Source organism: Acomys minous, assembly GCF_964271855.1.
Source record: "Acomys minous genome assembly, chromosome: 13".
Taxonomy (NCBI): Eukaryota; Metazoa; Chordata; class Mammalia; order Rodentia; family Muridae; genus Acomys; species Acomys minous.
Window position 1 is genome coordinate 20,831,099 of NC_140495.1, and position 20,575 is coordinate 20,851,673.

Genomic DNA, 20,575 nt, shown 5'->3' on the forward strand with positions numbered 1-20,575 from the left:
GAACCCCTCCCCCTCCTGTAAGCAACCCAGTCAACTCACTGGTTCCCCAAGATGGACTAGGATAGATCCATGGTTAGTGTCCCATCTGGTGTGAATAGCTGATTCGCTCATATCTCCTCTGGAAAAGTCATATGGCAAAGTCATGCAGCATTAAATGTTATTAGAGAGGGCGTGAGGAGACAGAGGCAGAGGCAGAGGCAGCTGTGAACGGAGGCGGGGCGGCCGTTTCAAATGGATCTTGTTGTTTTTAGAGGCTGCAGCAGGGTATCATTTTGTACACAGTCTCTGTATTCTAATTCTGTCCCCTCACTCCTTTGCTTTTATGCACTCCAAAGAGTGTTTCCATGCTATGGCTCCAGGGTTCAAAGAGTTCCGTCTTGTGCCACCCAACAGGCAACATCAAGTTCTTTCAAGATGTTGGCCGTAAAGAAACACTGTTCTGTGAGCCAGCCTCCCTTTCAGCATACTGCATGGACTGTGGTGATGTGAGGGGGCTGCTCATATCATTCCCAGCCCAGCACATCTGGGAGGTAAATTAAGCATGTTGGGAGGTGAGCTGGAGCGCTCGGGCCCTCAGGGGAGCCATTGGAGGAATGTTGCCTTGGTTGGTTGGTGTGCTAAGTGATAAGTCCCTCTGGGCATGTAGGACTTGACGCCCCAAGGACCACATTTTACATTTTCATTAGCCCTCTAGCTTGTCTAATCTCCTAGCTCTTTGGGGCTTAACCTAGTGTCTACTCTGGAGCTTCTTTCTTGGAGTCCACGCTGATTGGCGAGAAGCTGGATGGTGGTGGCTGTGGCCCATACGCTGTCCTAATGGCTCTGTGGGCTCCTCTGTGCTTGATGAAGTTGGATAGTGCTGGAGGCATGTTCAGAGAGACAGCCTTCTCCCCTGATTGGACAAGGCCATCACATTTCCATTATTGTCCCACTGGGCACAGTGGCAACGATTTCTAGTGACAAAGCAGCTTCCCCTAACAGCAGGTGATGCCCAATTACAGGCTGCTTGTGTAGACCCAGAGCCTCTGAGCTGTGTCCGTTTTCGTCTCCTGTGATCCAAGCTGGTGAGGACAGGGACCCACTGAAAGCCTGATTGAAAGAAGATGGCCTGCACTGAAGTAGGCTCAGAGGAAGCCTGGGAAATTGTCAGTGGAGAGACGGGCTGCTGCCTGTCTCCTTGGGTCTGTACAGAGAGAGGGTTGGACCTTTAGTCCTTGCATTCTGCTGAGCACAGGGTAGGAAAACTTATCTGGGATCAAGATGGCTTCCACACCCCGTTGACTCAGCTAGAGGCAGGTGTTAAGGTCAACACAGTAATGATGGCCATGGCCCTGCTAACTGTAATTGCTGGTCGTCAGTAAGTGGTAGTTGCTGAAGACTCTACAAGAGTTACTTCCATGACCTCTGAGGCCTCTCCACACCCTGCAAGGAAAACAGTATTTTGCAGGTGAAGAAACTGAAACTCGGAAAGTTGTCTGTGGTCACAAAACTATATGGCTAAGCACAGGTGAGAAGGCCTCTTGCCCCTGGCTACCTCCCAGCCTCCTTCCGGTCTTCCTGGACTCTGTGTCCTTATAGCCACACTGGTATCCTGGCTTTCCTGGCTTGTACCAGGCTACTCACTCTGGAGATTCGTTCTTGTGTCTGGAATGGCCCCTCCCCGGCCACGCCCCCGGCCACGCCCCTGGCCCCAGCCTGGCTGGTAGGTATCATTGAAATTTCAGAAGCTCTTCCCAGCCACCTCACTCACCGGCTGCCACTGCTTATCTCCCCACACATTCTTAACAGCACGGAACTCTACGTGACTTTGTTGCATAACTTCCCACAGAAAGATTCAAAAGGAAAAACATTTATTCACCCCAGGTAGGACACCAATAACAGCCTCCCAGAACAATTTCACCCAGTCAGTTCTAGCTTGGTGAATTAATAAATTTACTGAGGTTACTTATAAGAAAATGAATACAGAATTACAGGAGAGGGTGTGATTCTATAACAGCTGCATCGTTAAAAGCCCCTGTCGCCATGCGTGATGGTGACTCACCCAAGCTATACCTCTGGAGCGCTATATCGCTCGCAGGCAAATGCCACCCAAGAGTCTCCTGTCCCCCAGCAGTTCGCTACTGCTTATGTAACACTGGGAAGGGGCCTCAGGAGTCCTGTAACTTTCCTGAGTTCTCATCTTAGCATCCTGGGTCTTATAAGCCTCTCCCATCCCTCTAGGGGAAGGGTTTCAATTGAGAAGTAGCGATGCAGCCGCCTTCATCTTTGTCTTATTTGTGTGCTCTCTGGTTCACTGTGTTACAATATAAGGTTCACAGGGACTGAGAATTTGTCTGTTTTCTTGTGTGTCACCAATACCTCAAACACTGTTTGGGGAATGGATGGGTTCTTTAGGGTTTTTTTTTCCCCCATTCTTGAGTTAAGAAACGGGAGTTCATTTAGTTGGGCACAGTACAGGTTTGAATAGCTGGGATCTTGTCAAGGCTGACAGAGGCAGAAAAGCTGATTTTTAACAATTGTGCATGTGTGGGCCTGTATGAGTAATGTGAATATATGTGTATGCATATAGGTGTTCATGTATGTGTGTGTAGGTGTGTGGAAGCCAGTGCCCAATGCAGGCTCTCTCACTGAACCTGGGGACTCATCAGTTCAGCTAGACTGGATGGCCAGTGAGCTCCAGGGAAATCAGCCTGGCTCTGTTTCCCTAGGACTGGGTAACAGGTGCATACAGGCATATCTGGCTTTTTGAAATGAGTGCTGGGGATCCAAACTCGGGCTATGCAGCAAGCACTTGGATAACTGAGACATCTCCACAGCCCAAATTTCAATGGTTTCTGTCCTAGCTTAAGTAAAAGTGTTCAGAGGAGGCGAGCCTCCCCAGCAAGCCTTCTAACCATGGCTTGTGGAGGTTGCTAGGTTGTGGCATCCTGGTGGTTGGTAAGGATTCTGGGAGTGAGGGAGGGCATTCTAATACTCTAGGGAAAGGGTATCACATCCTTCTAGAATGCCTCATGCCGGCCTGTCTTCAGAGTCAGAGTGGGAATGGGCCACATTTCTTCATTTCATTGGACTCTTTATCTTTGACCAGTAAATACTACTCCTTAGTCTGGGCCATTATTCTCATTTATCAAAACTGACTACGAATGACCTTTGCATGCTTCTAACCCAGAGATACCCTTGCAGGATAAAGAATGTGTCAATGTTGAGAGCCCATTCTAGAAGGAAATGTAGATGAAATGGTGGGAAGAGCTTGTGGCAGTGGGCTTGAAAGGGGAGAGGTTCATACGCATATATGAGCTTTGGTGTCGTTTTGCACGTACCCCCCCCCCCAGAGAGAGAGAGAGAGAGAGAGAGAGACAGACAGACAGACAGACAGACAGACAGACAGACAGAGACAGAGAGACACACAGAGAGAGACAGAGAGAAAGACAGAGAGAGAGAGACAGAGAGAAAGAGAGAGACAGAGAGAGACAGAGAGAGACAGAGAGAGACAGAGAGACAGAGACAGAGACAGAGACAGAGACAGAGACAGAGACAGAGATAGAGACAGAGGAGAGTCTCACAATCAGCCTAACAGCAAATAGTCAATGTTCACTGTTCAATGTCTGAAGACACCTGGGAGCCCTTCCAGCTCTGAGTTCCAGTAAGCAGGTGAAGCAAACCCAGAGCTTGCAGGCAACAAAAGGTGTCATTCCCATTCATCAAAGTCATAGTCTGAAAGCCTGAGCAAGTATTTTCTAATGGATGTCATTGTTTTCTTTATTATGCTTATCTCAAGGACAGATGAGCTATTTGCATCAATAATAGTGCCCTTTGAAAGGATGTTACTGGCCTGTGTGAAGTGCAAGGTGGACTGGTTCTCCTTATTTAGCATGGCGTTGTAGTACTTCCCAGTGAGGGATCACTGGTCAGGGAGGCAGAACACACTAGGACTTCATTTGTTGCCTCTGTCTTCCAGCATCTTTTAAAATAATTCTTTTGTTGTTTGAGGTCATAAAAGGATTACATCATTTTCCCCCCTCTGAACTCTCCTGTGCTCTCTTTCAAATTCATGCCCTCTTTTCTTAGCTGTTGACCTGCTCAGTCCATGTAATGCTCCTTGGATGTACATGTGCAGTTGGTTATCTAATAGCTATTTGGTATTAGATAACCAACTGCTGTGCTCTTCCATGGGGGAAGACTATTCCTCCTGCCCTGATTACTCCATAGTTGACTCTAGTTCTTCATCTAGGCTTGAGGCTTTATGAGCTTCCCCACTTCTACATTAGTGTGACTATTGGTGTCTTCCTTGTTCAAGTCCCGTTTAGGCAAACATGTTGGTGAGACTTAACGGTATAATGTCTGACATTTCTCAGGGACACAGGATCCAAACAAGCTTCCTGTTCTCCTGGCCCGTACAGTCTATCCGCCTCCTCTTCCATGGTGATCACCGAGTTTTGGGTGCTGGAGTAATGTTGTAAATATGCCAGTTGGGACCAGGCTCTACAATTCCACATTCTGATTGATTGTGATTTCCTCTAATGGTCTCCCTCTGTTATAAAAGAAGTTTTCTTAATGAGGGGTGGGGACTACATTTATCTGTGGGTGTAAAGATAAATATTTAGAGTGTAGTTAGGGCTTATTCTGGTTTTGGAAAGTGGTAGTGGTAGGCTGTCCTCCAAGCTCTATGACTTCATTTGCCCTGGGTAGTTGACTAGGTTTCCAGTGCCAGGAATGGTTCTCTCTTGCTGAGCAGGGCCTTAAATTCAATTAGAAAGCTGTTGGTTACTGCCAAGGTATGGATGCTGCTACTGAACCCTGAGGTCTTTTATGCATGCTGGCCATTGTTGTGATCCATAGGATTTATACCTGTGTAGGATTATTGATTGCCTCCTTTCTTTGGTAGCTTTCGTGGCACCTTCTGGTACCATGAACTCTAGTATGTTTGGAGGACTGGGCACTAGGAGTACAGTGAGGCACTCAACACTATTCAAACCCTTTATAGGTATGACCATAGAGGAGATGGATTTATGTTTTGAAAATCCATAGGAGTAGGGAAGTTAAAAGAGTAACTGGGAGAGTCATTGGGAGGGGAGGGAAGAATCAATGGCAGAAAGGTGAAAGGAAAAGAACACTGGATAGAGGCGTCACAAAGGAGAGGATAGAGGAAAGATTTGGTAGTTAATTCCCTCTGATAAGCAGAAATTACAGCAATGGAGAAAGAAGGGCACAGAGTTCTTCCTAGGCATATAGAATTGGACACCGTGTGGACTCGGTGCTACGGAGAACAAGGTGAGTTCCAGGTATCTTCAGGCAATGTCCAGCAGGCAGCCTGCTCACTGTACAAGCCTGAGCACTAGGGAGCTGTAAAACTGGTGATGTACTCCATGGCAACTGAATCCTTGCATGAGGAAGGTCATCAAGATACAAAATGAGGTGAGTATCCTAGAGATTCCCGGATAGAACACCGTTGCATGGCACCAGTGGTGCAAAGCTCCATGCATAGAGTGATGTTGTTGCTTTTGGAAGTGAACTAATAAATCGGTCAAAACATAATTCCCTGTCCTCAGGGAGCTCACAGCTCAATAGCAGAAACCAAAGTCACATACGCAAAGCAATTAAAGAGCAGTTGGAAAAGAGTGTATTATCAAATGTTAAATTGTGCGGGATAAACTCATCCCTGTGTGAGGCATTCTGAAAACCAATCACCATGCAGGTGTAAGCTGGGGACATCATCATGGAGGAAGGGGGGGGGAGGGGGCTGGGACTCCTTGAAGGAGGGACTGTAGAAAAGGCAGTCCTGCCATGCATCTGCCACCTGACTTACATACAACTGTTACAGAATGTCCTCAGCCTGTCCACTTGCTACAGATCTTGGCCCTCTTGAATGGTATCCAGCCACATCTGCCATCCTTTAGCTTTGTATAGTAGAGGAGATCAGATGGTTGCCAAGAAGGCAGAATAGGTGAAGGCATTAGGGTCTGTCAGAACCTCATCAACAATACCAAGAAGTGGGCATGGCTTCTGGGCCTGAGTGTGAGAGGAAGTGCTCTTGGCTTGGGCCCTTGGCATCTCTTGCTTTATCTGTTGCCATTGTTTTCTGACAAGATAACAACAACAATAGCGATGATAACAACAAAACCAAACAGAAACAAGCACCAGCCCTAGGACAGTAGCTTTGGGAATGCAAGAAAGAGGCCAGATAGGAGCAGTAGCATTCTGTAAGAGTGGCCAGTTGTGCTTGGAATTTGTGGACATGGTTGGCCTGATGACCCTCTGACTGGCCTCCAGGGTGGAAAAATCTCATTTTAGGATAAGATCTGGAAGCCAAGAGTCTCACCCTGTCTTTGAAATACTTTTAGGTACTCCCCAGGTCTCTAATCCCAGTGACAGGGATGTGTCCTTGGTTACCTGTAGCCTCTCCAGATGCTGCCTTTGCCTCCATTTTAGCATCACTTGTTCACACAGAAACAAGATAGACTGAAGGAATATTTGGTACTTGGTTTAGATTATGGATTCTTAGACTTCTTCTGCTTACAACACCATTTGGCCCAGAAAAGTTTATGCGATCCTAGGTACATAGGCCAATATTTTAGGCTTGCAAGCCAAACCTACTGATAGAGAATCACAAGGAAATTTATTTTAAAACAACTCTTTGTCATTTATATATTCTTAGCATTTATTAAAGACAAACAAAAGTTTGCATACTCATGAGATGGGTATACTTGCATATTTTATAAATGAAGAGTTAACTGATAGTGCAGGACACGTGGCATCTTCAATATTTCAAGGTTATCAATAGTTCACCTTTATGATTTACATCAATGCTGAGAACACTGATTCACTTAAATCCAGAGTACTAAATTGCAGAAGTACGTTTAGGGCCATTTCAGAAGTTACAGGAAATTCTGCCCCAGTCACAAGCCCAACTTCATGTAATGATTTTATTTTTAAAAATGAGACTCAAATACTTACCTGGCAGGGGAGATACCATGATCACGAAGGTGGTTTTCTCAGGGCGAGGCTTATCCATTGCACTCCAGATGTGCTGACCCCTGCGATTTCCCCAAACTTGGGAAACTCGACTGCATAATTTGTGGTAGTGGGGGACTGCATTCGTGCTCTCCCCTGGAAAAAAGAAAAAAAAAAGAAAAAGAAAAAAAAGAAAAAAAATGAGACGCAAGTCAGCAACTCAAATAGCAGTTTTAACAATTAAACATCCTAACCCAGTAGAACTCAAAGACGTACTGACTTGATGCATGCTGAGGAGCGATGGTAGGAAAATATTAAGTCTTTGTTTTCTGTAATTAAACCATCATAGCTTAATTAATACAGCCCTGAACACCCTCACGTGCAGTAAAAAGCACTGTTTGGAGCATATGATTGGCTGAAAGCGGAGCCGAGGTGTGTGAGTTTGTTGGCCGTGCTTTGTGTGACATGTGCAGAGTGAAGGGTGCATATTGTGTGTACAGAATCAAAGCAGCTGAGAAGCTGTGCGCTACAGTATGTTGAGCACTGCCAGAGACATTTTGGATTCACTACATGTTGATTTTGTGTTAATCTTTCATCCTTAACTATTGCTAATTTGTGTGTGTGTGTGTGTGTGTGTGTGTGTGTGTGTGTGTGTGAGAGAGAGAGAGAGAGAGAGAGAGAGAGAGAGAGAGAGAGAGAGGAGTACATGCATGTGACCCACTGTTTAAGACGCTGGAGTACGGAAGGATAAAGGAGTGAGAATTCTGGGTACGGGGGAGAGCGTGAATAGAGGCATGGGCTGCTGAGGGCGTGGTATTTGTCAATGACACAGGCCAAGTCTGCATTGTTGGAGAGTTGAGGTATCAATTGCACAAGAGAATCAAGTTTGTTTTTACTATAATGATGTATTTAGTCATATCCTATAGACGCACTCATTTTAGGCATATAACGAAATTACTTCAGTAAATTTTCAAAGTTTGTGATCCTCATACTCCCATCTCAGAACATTCCTGTCAACCCAGAAAAGAAGATTCTCAGTGCTCATTTGCAGGCATTCCCCAGCTGACGCCCCAGGCCCAGTCAAAAAATACTTTTCTGTTTGTTTGGTTGGTTTTTCTGACTATATCATGTGCATAGAATCATATAAAATGTGGCCTTTTGAGGCATATATCTTCCTTTATTTGACATAATGTTTTTGAGATTCACTCCTGTTTTAATATGTATCAGCAATTTAGTCCTTTTCTGTTCCAAACAATATTCGATTGCATCAGACTTTTTTTTTTTATGCATTTTCCACTTAATGGATGTTAACAAAGTCTTCAGTCACATTAAAGAATTAAATTGAGAGATCCAAGAAGAGAGGTGTGGAGAGGGATGGGTATAGAGAGGTTGACATGCAGTGAAATAGGAAGCATACTCCACAAGTAGGATTTATAATAATGGTTGGTGAGCAATTCAATCTCAGTGAATGGCTCTTCATTCCATCATGGCTGTGCAAATCTTCCTGAGCTCCCTGTCAGTAGATCCTGGGACGGCTTACTGAATATGACCCTCAATGGGATGTCTACCTCTGAGGGTGATAATGGCTTGAGTGAATAACTATGTACATATCTGATTTTATACGTGAAAATCTGCCTGAGGAATGATCCTCCAGGTAGAACTGCAGAGTCTAAGGTGTGAGTGGCTGTGATTTTTTGATAAGTAAAAGCAAGATTTTTGAAATAATACCAATTTGCCCTCCATCCAGAATATTTTTCCTTAAAGATTTATTTTTAGTTTATGTGTTTGCCTGCATGTATGTATGTGCACCACATGTATACCAGTGCACAAGGAGGCCAGAAGAGGGCATCAGATCTTCTAGAACTGGAGTTAAGGATGCTTTGTATGCTGTTATGTTGGTTCTGGCAATTGAATCCTGATTATCTGCAGGAGTAGTAAGAACTCTTATCTCTTGAGCCATCTCTCCTGCCTGTGCATCATCACTTTTATCTCCAGTATCCTTGCAAATGTGGTACCTTCAAGCTTTTATTCGTTAACTCAGACCCACAAAACATAAAACACATGACCTAGACCATTCTTGTAATGCTGACATGCCATATCCTGTCATATGACTGAAAGGTATGTCTGCATTTCGGTGAGCTGTTTGTTGATATTCTTTGCCTGCATGCCTATTTTATTAATGATATATAAGCTTTCTATGTATTCGGGGGATTAATATGTTACTAACGATACATCATAAATAGTTATGAGGGTTTTCTTCATCAAGTTTTATCTATTTCTTTTCTCTTTGAATATAATGGCTTCCATCATATCCATTTAAAAAGTGAAGAAAATTGATGAAGTTGAATTTGTCTGGCCTCTTGTTTTGTGTTATTAGTGTAGACAAATTATTCCTGTGGTCTCTTTTGTTATTTTTATGGTTTTGTTCCTAATGTTTAACTCAGATTTATTGGGAAATTGTTCTGGAGTTAATGGGTGGAGGATGGGTGAGCTAGATTTTTCTAGATAGTTACCCAGTTACCCAAAATTTTGAATTACCCTCTTCCCACTGATTTGAGCTGGTTAACATTCTCAGTGTTGAAAGAAGCAATTGCATCAAATTTTTAAAAAGATGTTATCAGTTTTCATTTCCTGGTATCTTCACAGCCACTTCCTTACCAAGACTTGGCACTGCATCTCTTTAATGTCTTGCCAATCTGGTAAGCCACCCATCGTCCTTTGCTGCTGTTTAGTTGGAGGAAAGAAAAACAGAAAAAGCCACAGGAAGGGCTCAGAAGCGGAGGCTGGGAAGTGGCCATGAGCAGAGAAGTTTTGGAAATCCACCCTTGGGCAGTATAGGTTCATGGTAACAAATCTTAGTCCTGCAGAGGAAATTGAGCATCTCTTCTGGCAGACTATCCAAGGTCCATAGAAACTTCAGGCTTTTTAAAGGGAAGGCAAAGAAAGGAAAACCAGCATTTCTAAAGATCTGTGATGCTCAAAAATAGTGTGAAAAGATGTTCATGGGGGCACATGGACCCTTGGATCTGGTCTATTCACTGTCAGTGAGAGTCTCCCTCAAAATACCTCTCCCGTCTCCACACGTCTCCTCCTCCATCCCATCGTCTTTGTCTTTCGTACCTGGAAGTCAGTGATCTCCAATTGTTCCTCCCGTGCACTTACGCCTCCTGCCAGCCTATTTCCTACTTTGAAATATCTTCTAAGCACTGAGCTTTGGTCACCTGTGTGTTCCTTCTCTAGAATGCATCTGTGTTTTCTGCACTCGGGCTGAGACCCAACACTCTCATCATGTCCTGCCTTCCCCCAGCTTTATCCCCACCACCCCCACTATTTCCAGCTTTGTAAGACTTTTTGCCACACGGACTTTATCCCTGAATGACACCAGCTGGCTTTTTTCCTACCTCAGGGCTCTCTCTGTGTGCCTTCAGGGCACAGATGCTCTGCCCATTTCTGCCAGGCCAACTCCTCTCTATCCACCCTACCCACTTAGAGACTCTTTTGAGAGACTTTCCTGTATTTCCCAACACCCCCTTTCTTGGCACCTCATAACCTCCCATTAATTAGCACAATTGTAGTTATTTAGTTATTTTGGTAGTGTACTAATTTCTGTTCCTGTTTCTCGGTCCTAAGCTTCTCATTGAGGTATCCCCGGTGGCTAATGGGATGCCTGGCATAAAGCTGGCGTTTAGAAAACACTTTCCACTGATGAATGAGTGAGGTTTTGCAATAAAGCAAGGAGACTGATGCCGCGTATCATCAACAAATAACAATGTTTGTCCCTCCCTGCTGGGAATTCCAGCCCATCCTAGTCTGTCTCATGAACCAAAATCTTCTCCTTCTTTCAGGCCCTCCCCATCATAATTGCTACTTACCCCGGAATGGAATGCGTTTGTCTTTCCTCTAGCCTTGTCTTCTCTCTTCCTTTCCCCACCCCCACAGCACCAGCTGACAGGAGAAGAATGGAAACAGGAGAGAAATTAATGCGTGGCTCTGTAGTTGTAGTCTCCTTCCCGCCCCCCCACCAAAACCATAGGGAGCTATTTTCCTTTCTCTCCATTTCTTTCTACTCTTTCCTTTTGAATATACAGCTCTATTCCCTCTAATTTGATTTGATCGCTCCCTTAGGAGCTGTCAGGGAATCAATTAGATCTGTAGAATTTTACAACTCGAGGTCACCCAGTATGATTCCTCATTTTACAGATGAGGAAACTGAGGCCCAGAGAGGTTAATGTCTGAAACGATTACCTCTGCTGGGTCTTTACCGCGCTAATCAGTGTCATTTTCGAAGATGGATGTTCTCCAGTATCCCAGCTCCGTGGAGTGAAATCCTCCTTCTGTTTATGTCAGGATGGTCCGTGGGAATGGCCTTGGCTCTCAGGTGACCCAGGAGGAGCTGAATTCGTGTGGGGTGCCGAGAGCAGACCTCTGCCCTGAATGGGGTCACCATGCTTCTTCACCTGGGCATCAACCAAGCAGGCCCCGCCTTTATGCAGAGACTCCTCTAGAACAATGGATCCTGAGACCTGCTGGGTTTAAACAATTGCGGAACACTAAAGGAAAGCCGCCTCTCCTTCCAGACTCATGTCAGGACGGCAGGGATAATGTTCCAGAATGGTGCTGGGAAGGGAAGGAGGCCTGAAAGCCATCGGAAATGCTGTCAGCCACTTCTCCCTCATCTATTTGCTTTCTGGTTTCCAAAACCCAGTCAAGCAGAACAAAACTTCCACAAACACATTTAAATAGATCATAACACAGTCTTTAAGAAGGGGCAGGGTGGGGGGGTGTGGGAGTGGCCCCTCCACATCCAGAGATGGATAAGAAATTAAGCATAGCCCAGGTGAGATCTGACAGCGTGGATTAACACTCCATATGAGCTATGGAGCAGAGCTTTTGCTCAGCTGGTGGCCCTGCCACTGCCCATAGGAACAGGCATATCCTCATGTGTACACAATATCTGTTCGGGTGCTGTTTCCAGATGCTGAATGGCCCCTATGTGCTGTGGTTCTTTCTGTAGGGCTCCATCAACCACTGGTGGGGTGGGATGGAGAAAAGATAGAACAAGTGGCAGGATGAGGCCTGATGTCCAGCCTGGGGAGTGTGAGCTGGAAGCTGGGAGGTTTTTGAGAGTTGAAGTTACTCCAATAAAGACAAGAATGGCAGCCAGGCGTGGTGGCGCACGCCTTTAATCCTAGCACTCGGGAGGCAGAGGCAAGTGGATCGCTGTGAGTTCGAGGCCAGCCCGGTCTACAAAGTGAGTCCAGGACAGCCAAGGCTACACAGAGAAACCCTGTCTCTAAAAACCAAACCAAACCAAACCAAACAAAACTAAACCAAACCAAACTAAACCAAACAAAAACAAAAGACAAGAACAGCACCCTAGGTCAAATGCACAGCATAAGGCTGGAGCGTGGGGGGTGGAAGTTACTTGCAACTTTGGCAATGTGGTTGAAATCTTGATATTACAAGTTGTGCAAGAAGAGGTTCTGGGTTGGGAGATAGAAGGACCTGGAGGGGACAGGAGCTCCACAAGGAAACCAGTGGAGCCAACAAATCTGCATGCGGCGGGTGAGGGGCCTGGGGAAGGGTATGCTGCAGAGACTGATGCACCAACCAAGGACCATTCATGGTGTGGACCTAGACCCTCTGCTCAGATGTAGTCAATAGGCGGTACAGTCTCCTTGTGGGTCCCATAATATGGGGAGTAGAGGCTGCCTCTGACATGGACTCTGGGACCTACTGGTTGATCATTTCCCCCTGATAGGGCGGCCTTGCCAGGTCACAGAGAAAGAGGATGCAGGCAGTCCAGATGAGACTTGATAGGCTGGGGTCAGATGATAGCGGGGAGATCTCCCCCTTTCTGAGGGCTAAGGGAGGAGAGATGAAGGAAGGAGAGTGGGATCAGGAGGAGACAGGGAGGGGGGCTACAATCAGGATATAATGTGAATAAATTAAAATTTTAAAAAGTAAACCTGAAAGTTTTAATTATGAAAAAAGAAGAGGTTCTGGGGACCACAAGAGTGGTTACAAGGAGCTGGGGATGTAGCTCAGTTAGCAGAGCGCTTGCCCAACATGCACAAAGTCCAGAGGTCAATTTCTACCACCACATAAACAGCTGTGGTAGCAGTTGCCTGTAATGCCTTTGGGGAGGGTAGCAGCAAGAGGGTGACATGGCAAGTTTAAGATCAGCGTATGCCAGGAGAGGGACAGACAGACAGACAGGATGGGGGGGCGGGGGCGGAGAGAGAGAGAGAGAGAGAGAGAGAGAGAGAGAGAGAGAGAGAGAGAGAGAGAGAGGAGGTGGGGGCATAGCCAGAGTGATAGAGAGTGGGGATGGTACAAATCAAAGAACAGGATAACAGGTGGGGTGTTTGTTGCTTTATGGAAGGGCTGAGACTTTATTTTGGCAGAAAATCCAGATGGGCCTTTGGCCTCCAAGGGTTCCTGTAAGGATCTCACCAGAGATTCTGCCTCAGGCAGGAATTGGTACTCTGACAGGGCCGAGAGAGCCCAGCAAGCCTGAATGTAGAGGTCAGTGCTCCAGACATCCTCATGTTATCCCCTCTACCCTTGATACTGTGTGTCTTATTTTGTAGCCTAAGGAGGAAAAGCTCCTTCACTAATCAACTTCCTTCCTCCCCTTACTTCTTGCAGAAGTTACCCTCTAGCACTATCCTCCCCGCTGCAAATACCTTCTTCTTCTTCTTTTCTCTTATAACCATGGAGGAATTTCACGATGTCTTATTAGCCAAGAACCGGAGATGACTGAACTGAATTGTGGGACTCTTAAAGAATGTGATATAAATGTGCTTTTCCCTACTCTTCCTCTGATACACGAAGATTGTGAAATATGAGTTCTCTTTTACAATACGAATCATGGGTGTCTCTCCCAGAGTTAGCAATGGTCCTTCCTTTCTACGTACTATCTTCCCACATTGCTCCTCCATCACACCTCAGCTTGATTTAAAAAAAAATATTATAATTTATTCAGATTATATCCCAAATGTTATCCCCTTATTCGTATCTTCCTGTTCCCACCCCTTCCCTCTTCTCTCCTATCCCTCTCCCCTAGACCTCGAACAGAAGGGGCCTCCCCTCTCCCACCATATGACCACAGCCTATCAGGTCTCATCCAGATGGCCAACTTCCCCTTCCTCTGTGTGCCCTCTGGGCCTCCCCACCAAGGGGAAGTGATCAAACGGGGGGGGGGGCACTAGAGTTCATGTCTGAGGCAGTCCTTGCTTTCCCCACAGTTGTGGAGAATGAGCTGCCCATTGGCTAGATCTGAACAAGGGGTCTAGGTTTACTGCATGCGTTGTCCTCGGTTGGTACAACAGGGCTGAGTTTACTCCAGTAAGAGTATCTCTTAGCGGCCTCCGTACAGTTTTACAGTCTGGCTCTTTCAAAGAGATTGCTGTTCAAAAACAAAAAGTCCTGAGAATCTAAGTTTATTGAGAGAATAAAAATAAGCAACAGCAACAACAAAACATCTCTCTTCCCAGGCTTTATAGAGTTATATAAAGGAGGTTTGCCACAATAGAGATGTTAGGCTCACAGATGGGGATGTCCACTGTGGAGTCCTCTTAGAACTGGATCTCCAATTCGCAGAGCAGAGGCTGTTGGCAGTGAAATGTGTGATGCCTGCCACCAGTGAGGCACAATAAAGGATGGCCATAGCATGAGATATCCAAGTTTGCTGAGGGAATGCTTTCCATAATTAAATCTGTTGTATTCGGCGGATGGCAGTCATGGCTACGACTCCAAATATCAGGGATTCTTTTAACGAATGGGTATGTGAGCCCATTTGTTAAGTGGAGCAGTGGGGCTGGTGAGCTCTTAAAGCCCTTCCAAAGCTCTGGGATTCTCTTCTGCATTGCCTCTTTTTGTCTCATCACTCTCTCCTTTCTGATTTTGCATGTGTGTACCCGTGGCCTCCTCGGAACAGTGGGAAGAAGTCAGTGGCTATGATGAAAACCTGAACACCATCCGTACTTACCAAGTGTGCAACGTCTTCGAGCCCAACCAGAACAACTGGCTGCTCACCACCTTTATCAACAGACGGGGTGCCCATCGCATCTATACAGAGATGCGCTTCACTGTGAGGGACTGCAGCAGCCTCCCAAATGTTCCAGGCTCCTGTAAGGAGACCTTCAACTTGTACTACTATGAGACTGACTCAGTCATTGCCACCAAGAAGTCAGCCTTCTGGTCTGAAGCCCCCTACCTCAAAGTCGACACCATTGCTGCAGATGAGAGCTTCTCCCAGGTGGATTTCGGGGGAAGGTTGATGAAGGTCAACACAGAAGTCAGGAGCTTTGGGCCTCTTACTAGGAATGGCTTTTACCTCGCTTTCCAGGATTATGGAGCCTGTATGTCTCTCCTTTCTGTCCGTGTCTTCTTCAAAAAGTGTCCCAGCATTGTGCAAAACTTTGCAGTGTTCCCAGAGACCATGACAGGAGCAGAGAGCACATCTCTGGTGATTGCTCGGGGCACATGCATCCCTAATGCAGAAGAAGTGGATGTGCCCATAAAACTCTACTGCAACGGAGACGGAGAGTGGATGGTGCCCATTGGACGCTGCACCTGTAAGCCTGGCTATGAGCCGGAGAACAGCGTGGCCTGCAAGGGTAAGCCTGGGGCTCCTAGAGTGTCTGCTTTCCACCCCACTGGGGAAGATCCAAGTTAATAACTTGCCTACTTCTAGTTTTGGGCCACTCAGGAAAAGAAAGAGCCTACTGGCTTATAATAAATCTCAGAAGAACCTCTGTCCCCAATGCTACGCCTTATGATTTTCCAGTTGTGACCAACTGTCTGTATGCATGTGTGGAAGAAGGGATGGGAGAAATTCTGAACAGTGGGAAATTCTTCAGTAATCACTTATTTATGTTTAGTTTTGGAATATGATTTTCTTTTTTCCCTCTCATACACACACACACACATACACACACACACACACACACTATGCATCTTTCATCAGCCTCAAGCTCTGGCGGCGGGGGGGGGTCATGGAGTTATGTGGGTTGTCATGGACAGTTCACTCAAGGGTAATTGAGAAGTGACCGAATTTGGAAAATATTTTAGTTCATTTCAGTCCAGCTCCCACAGCATTGAACTTGGTACTGAAGCCATGTAGCTGATTAGCTCAAAGCCCTCTGGCTTGGCTGTCTTTCTCCAGAGGCTCAATGCCAGGTCCTGGAAGGAGATAAAGCTACTGGGACAGGGATAGGAAAGTTCCATGCCTGGAGGTACCTCTGCTTCTGAGCGGGACAGACCAAAGCAAGCTTTGCAGATGGCAGGTTTTAAGGTTATCACACACTCAACAGTAGATCGCCGAACCCCGCACTGTCTTTGTTTAATATGTGGTAATAAATCTGCGGAACTGGTTTCCGTTTGCTCTGGGAGTGAATGGAAGCCCTATATCGCCTGTCTTGTCTAAGTCACTGGAACTGAATATAGGGTGACTCAGGCTAGGGAAATGAAGGTGTGCTCCTTTATTAAGTCTTGCTTGTGAGCTTCAGAAGTTTGGATTGTTTTTTAAAATGCCTGGAAATGATAATTTTTCACTGTAATGCAACTTAAAGGTTGCCCCCTCTTTTTTGAGGTTTGAGAGTAAAATTAGCTCCCTTTCCATCGCAGGCCTCCTGAAAGCACCATCCAGGCTGTCCCCTGGCACTGCTTGAACACCAGGGTAGCCCTTGTCTGTTCCCTTTCCTCTTTCCCCAAACACCTGCTTGTGAAAGGCCTGGCAAGGGATTTTGAAAGCCCACCAGCACGCGATCCCATGGATTCAGCTAATTGCCTGGGCTGGGGCCTTCACACAGCCTTTCTGGGGCCTGCTGGGAACACAGAGCTGTGCCTTTGTGTCTTTATTGGATTTCTTGGTTCTGGGACCCATGATGGATGGCATGGAAACAGAGGGGAGAGCACGCCAGATCCAGTGATGAATCAACGCAGACAGTTTTAGGACCAGTCCGGGTCTGGTCCCACAGAGCTCCTCTGTGTCCCACAGGTTGGGGGGCGGGGGTGGGGCATCCTCTTTGGCATTCTTCAGGGTCTGAGTGGGGACCAGGACACCCGCCTGTCTTAAAGGCGCAGGTGCAGCAGCTACTGGGCTGGCTTGCAAACCATGCTGGGGTGCATTTCTCTGCCTTCAAAGGGCTGCCACACCGAAGTTACTGGCTGGGGCCCCTCTCATTTTTCTCATTATTTCCTGAGCAGAATGGCAAGGATGGGAGCAAGCATTGATTGGTTCTGATTTAATTGGGACTCTGGGAAACAGGCTCTCGTTTCTTTGGACTAATTGGAACGTTACTCTTTTGGGGGGCTCTGCTGTCCACACTGCTTGTCAGTCACCTCTCATGGTTGTTCTGGGAAGGCCCATGGGGACAAATATGTAAATGCAAGTTGTTTCTTTTCATTTTTCCTGCCTGGCCCAGACCGCCCTTATGGGCTTCCTTGGATGTTACTAATCTCTGACTGTTGTGAACATGGCTAGATTTTACATGTAACCACTTATTGTAAACTCATTGGAGGATGGAGGAAAGTGGGGAGGGGAGAGCAGGGCACCCTCACTGCATAGGCAGCTGCATTCTGGTGGTATTTCTGAGAATGTACAGAGACGAGTCAGGTAGCAGCATAGTTTCTTTGGCTCCCCAGCCTGGCTAAGCCTCGGAGACCGAAGAGAAACCCTTCATCTGCCCCAGGAGCTCGACATTTGCATCCCCTCAATTGCTGGTATCATAATGCTGATGGCTGAACCAAATCTCTCTGTCCAGGATTCAGAGGGATGCCTGGGGATTTGACGGGGACCCAACCCCTGTGTAGAGGGAGATTTTCAGAAGGATGCTGAACCCTTTGGATAAGAAGTGTCTATAGAGGCCTGATGTTGGTCCTTGTGCTATGTTTTCAAGGGGACACCTCCAGCCATACTATGTAAGCATATTATGATGCCAGGTAGGCTCTGGGGTCCTTCATAACAGTTCTGGGGTGGCCATCTCAAACTCCCAGCACTCATGAGAACAGGATCAGGGAGAATGGTGAATGGCAGAGGTAAAAAGCAATGAATGTCCAACAGATCCTCTGTCCTGACATAACTTTGAATCTCACTGAGGGTGGGGGACAGACAGCAGTGTGGTCCTGGCCATGTGCCAATCCCCCGCCACCTGGGTGTTCGCATCTGAGACTTTGCATATGTATAATCTATAGAGTGGCTGTAGAAACAGTATCATTTCTGCTTTCTGGTTACCTTTTTTTTTTTAAGGAGTTAGGATGGGCAAGGAACCATATTCACTTGCTATCACTTTCCATCTGCTAAACTCATGCATGAATCTGTCAAAATCCTGGGTCCCGGTTACTGGGTTGTGCAGAGCTACCTGGAGACCAATTAGGCAGCCCAGTCAGCCAAGAGCAGCCCTGGCCTGGAGCTGTTCCAGGTTGTAGAGAAAGAAAATATGAGAAGAAGGCAGCTGGCAGAAGCAGGGTGGTAGAATTTGTGCGTTAGCTTGGGGCTCACACACTTTCTAGAGCAGTGGCTTTCAGCCTGGGGGGGGGGTCAAACGACCATTTCATAGGAATTGCATAAGTCTATTGGAAAAAATACATATTTACATCGAAATTCATAACAGTTGCAAAAATGCAGTTGTGAAGTAACAACAAAAATAATTTCATGCCTGGGGTGGGGTCATCACAACATGAGGGACTATATTAAAGGAACAAGACATTAGGAAGGTTGAGAACCCCTGTTCTAGAAGGCTCTGTGGCTGAGGGCTTGCCTCTGACTCTTCCTTTCTGTACACACACACAGGCCAGGCCCATCAGAAGCTCAAGGACATGTTGATGACTAACTCCGATCTCATCAAGTGTCAATCAATATGAAATATTACTTATTTGGAAGATGGCTTGTCTAATTCTACCTTGGGTCATGTGCTCACAGCTTAGGGGATTAAGAAAGCATAGCTTTCTCTCTTTGTGTCACACACTTCATGCTAAAGTGGGTGGCACAGTAAGTCTCTGTGTGGGCCCCATGCAGTCTGTCTCTTCCTGTGCTAGGCAGGCCACGAGCTGCTGCCGAGCAAGCCCTTATAATACTATATTGGCTAAGGTTAGCCTAAGGGGAAGATGGTGGGCCATGTATTAGGGTTCCCGGTGCTGTGATAATAGGCCGTGACCAAAAGCAACTGGGAGTGGGGGGGTTGCATGTCAGCTTATAACTTATAGTCCACCAGTGAAGAAAGTCAGGGTAGGAACTCAAACAGGACAGACACTTGGAGGCAAGAACTGAAGCAGAGGCCATGGAGGAGTGCTGCCTACCTGCTTGCTCCCCATGACTTGCTCAACTTGCTTTCTTATGCAGCCCAAGAGCACCAGGTCAGGGGTGGCACATCCCCCAGTGAGCTGAGCCCTCCCATGTTAATCATTAATTGAGAAAATGCCCCTACAGACTTGCCTACAGGCCATTCGGATGGAGGCAGTTCCTCAACAGCGATGCTGCCTTCTCAAGTGAGTCCAGGTTTATGTCAAGTTGACAAAAAGGAGCCAAGCACAGGACTGGGACTGACAAACTTTCTTAAGGGCCTACGAGGAGCAGCCTCCTTACTTTTGTGTCATGGCATCAGGCTGTAACATACCTTCTGGGTACCCATGGCTTCCCTTGGTCCAAGCTGAGAGGGCTATGTTCCACACTTGAGTATTCTCTGAAGGGCTGACATTGCAAACACGTCCTACAGCTTCCAGAAGGATCTGCCTCATGAGCTTCAAGCCTATCATTCCTTTCTGCCTGTGTTCCAGCCTGTTCCAAGTGCCTTGACCTACAGTGGAAGGTAGTAAGCCGTGGTGCCCAGAGGAAGGTTCTAGGCTTAGAAGCTGGAGCTATAGGCCAGAGGATAATCAACTTGGTGTTCTAGCTGATCAGAAGCCCCAGAGAAGTTCTGAGTAGTTAAGAAAAGGGCAGGAAGCTAATGGCCCAGAAGTTACAGAAAATAAAATAGTCATTCTCAAAGAGGGCCAGCACTAGCCACTTGGAACTGGAACCCCCAAGAATACTATTTGTGGCAGCAGACAGGGCTACTCCTCTAGAACTCCTATCTCCTTCTCAGGAGTTGAAAGTAGTGTTGAGGGCTGACGGTACCTGAGACATCGTGTAGCTTTTCCAGGGATCTCTCAACTTCAGCCATCACCAATCCAGCCATGGATGCTGACAGGGCCTTTGAATGTCCTGGAGAACAGAGCACTTCTCTGTTCTCTGCCTCTCTGTCTCCCAGCCTCCCTATGCCAGCATGAGCCCAGATAGGCAGCCCTATCAGACACTTGCCTGACATCTCCCCAAGGGTCTCCTTTCCTAGGGTAGCTGCGTCTTTACCCCCACCACACGAACCAGGTGGGGACATTCCCCCTTCCCCCCCCCCCGCCCCCTCCCCCCCCCCGCTCTGGTAATTTTCTGCCTACATGTAAATTTCATCACGCGTGGAAACCCAAGGGACATTTTTGAACCTTTCAACAGTTTCGATGCCTTTGTCAACCTGAACAGCTGAGATGAGGCACTTTACAAGCCTAGGGGAGTTGAGATGAAATATCTGCAGGGTTTGAAGGTGGAGAAAAATGTGTCTAATTTAGTTCAAAAGAGGTTTCC

The 20,575-nt window shown here is 46.7% G+C and overlaps 2 protein-coding genes across 2 annotated transcripts in view; one reads left to right on the forward strand and one right to left on the reverse strand.

Moving 5' to 3' along the window:
- EPHB1 (EPH receptor B1) overlaps positions 1–20,575 on the forward strand; it is a 441,689-nt gene that overhangs the window by 143,845 nt on the left and 277,269 nt on the right. The window contains exon 3 of the mRNA XM_084752229.1: positions 14,894–15,575. Coding sequence (XP_084608355.1) covers positions 14,894–15,575 — 682 coding nt within the window. The remainder of the gene's footprint in view (positions 1–14,893; positions 15,576–20,575) is intronic.
- On the reverse strand, positions 936–20,497 carry LOC311580582 (uncharacterized protein). The gene is made up of 5 exons (XM_084752230.1): positions 20,392–20,497; positions 20,075–20,161; positions 19,575–19,754; positions 6,955–7,107; positions 936–1,422 (listed from the first exon to the last, which is right to left on the reverse strand). The coding sequence occupies exons 2-5, from the start codon at positions 20,133–20,135 to the stop codon at positions 1,355–1,357; spliced, it is 462 nt and encodes a 153-aa protein (XP_084608356.1). The 5' UTR covers positions 20,136–20,161; positions 20,392–20,497; the 3' UTR covers positions 936–1,354.

Bases quoted from the DNA above. Each gene is read 5' to 3' on its own strand.
- LOC311580582 (XM_084752230.1), bottom strand. From the start codon at position 20,135: ATGGCTGGATTGGTGATGGCTGAAGTTGAGAGATCCCTGGAAAAGCTA. The intron at 19,755-20,074 runs GTACCGTCAGCC...CTTCCACTGTAG, and splicing joins AAAGCTACACGATGTCTCAG to GTCAAGGCACTTGGAACAGG. The intron at 1,423-6,954 runs GTAAGTATTTGA...TTTTCCTTGCAG, and splicing joins CATGGTATCTCCCCTGCCAG to GGTGTGGAGAGGCCTCAGAG.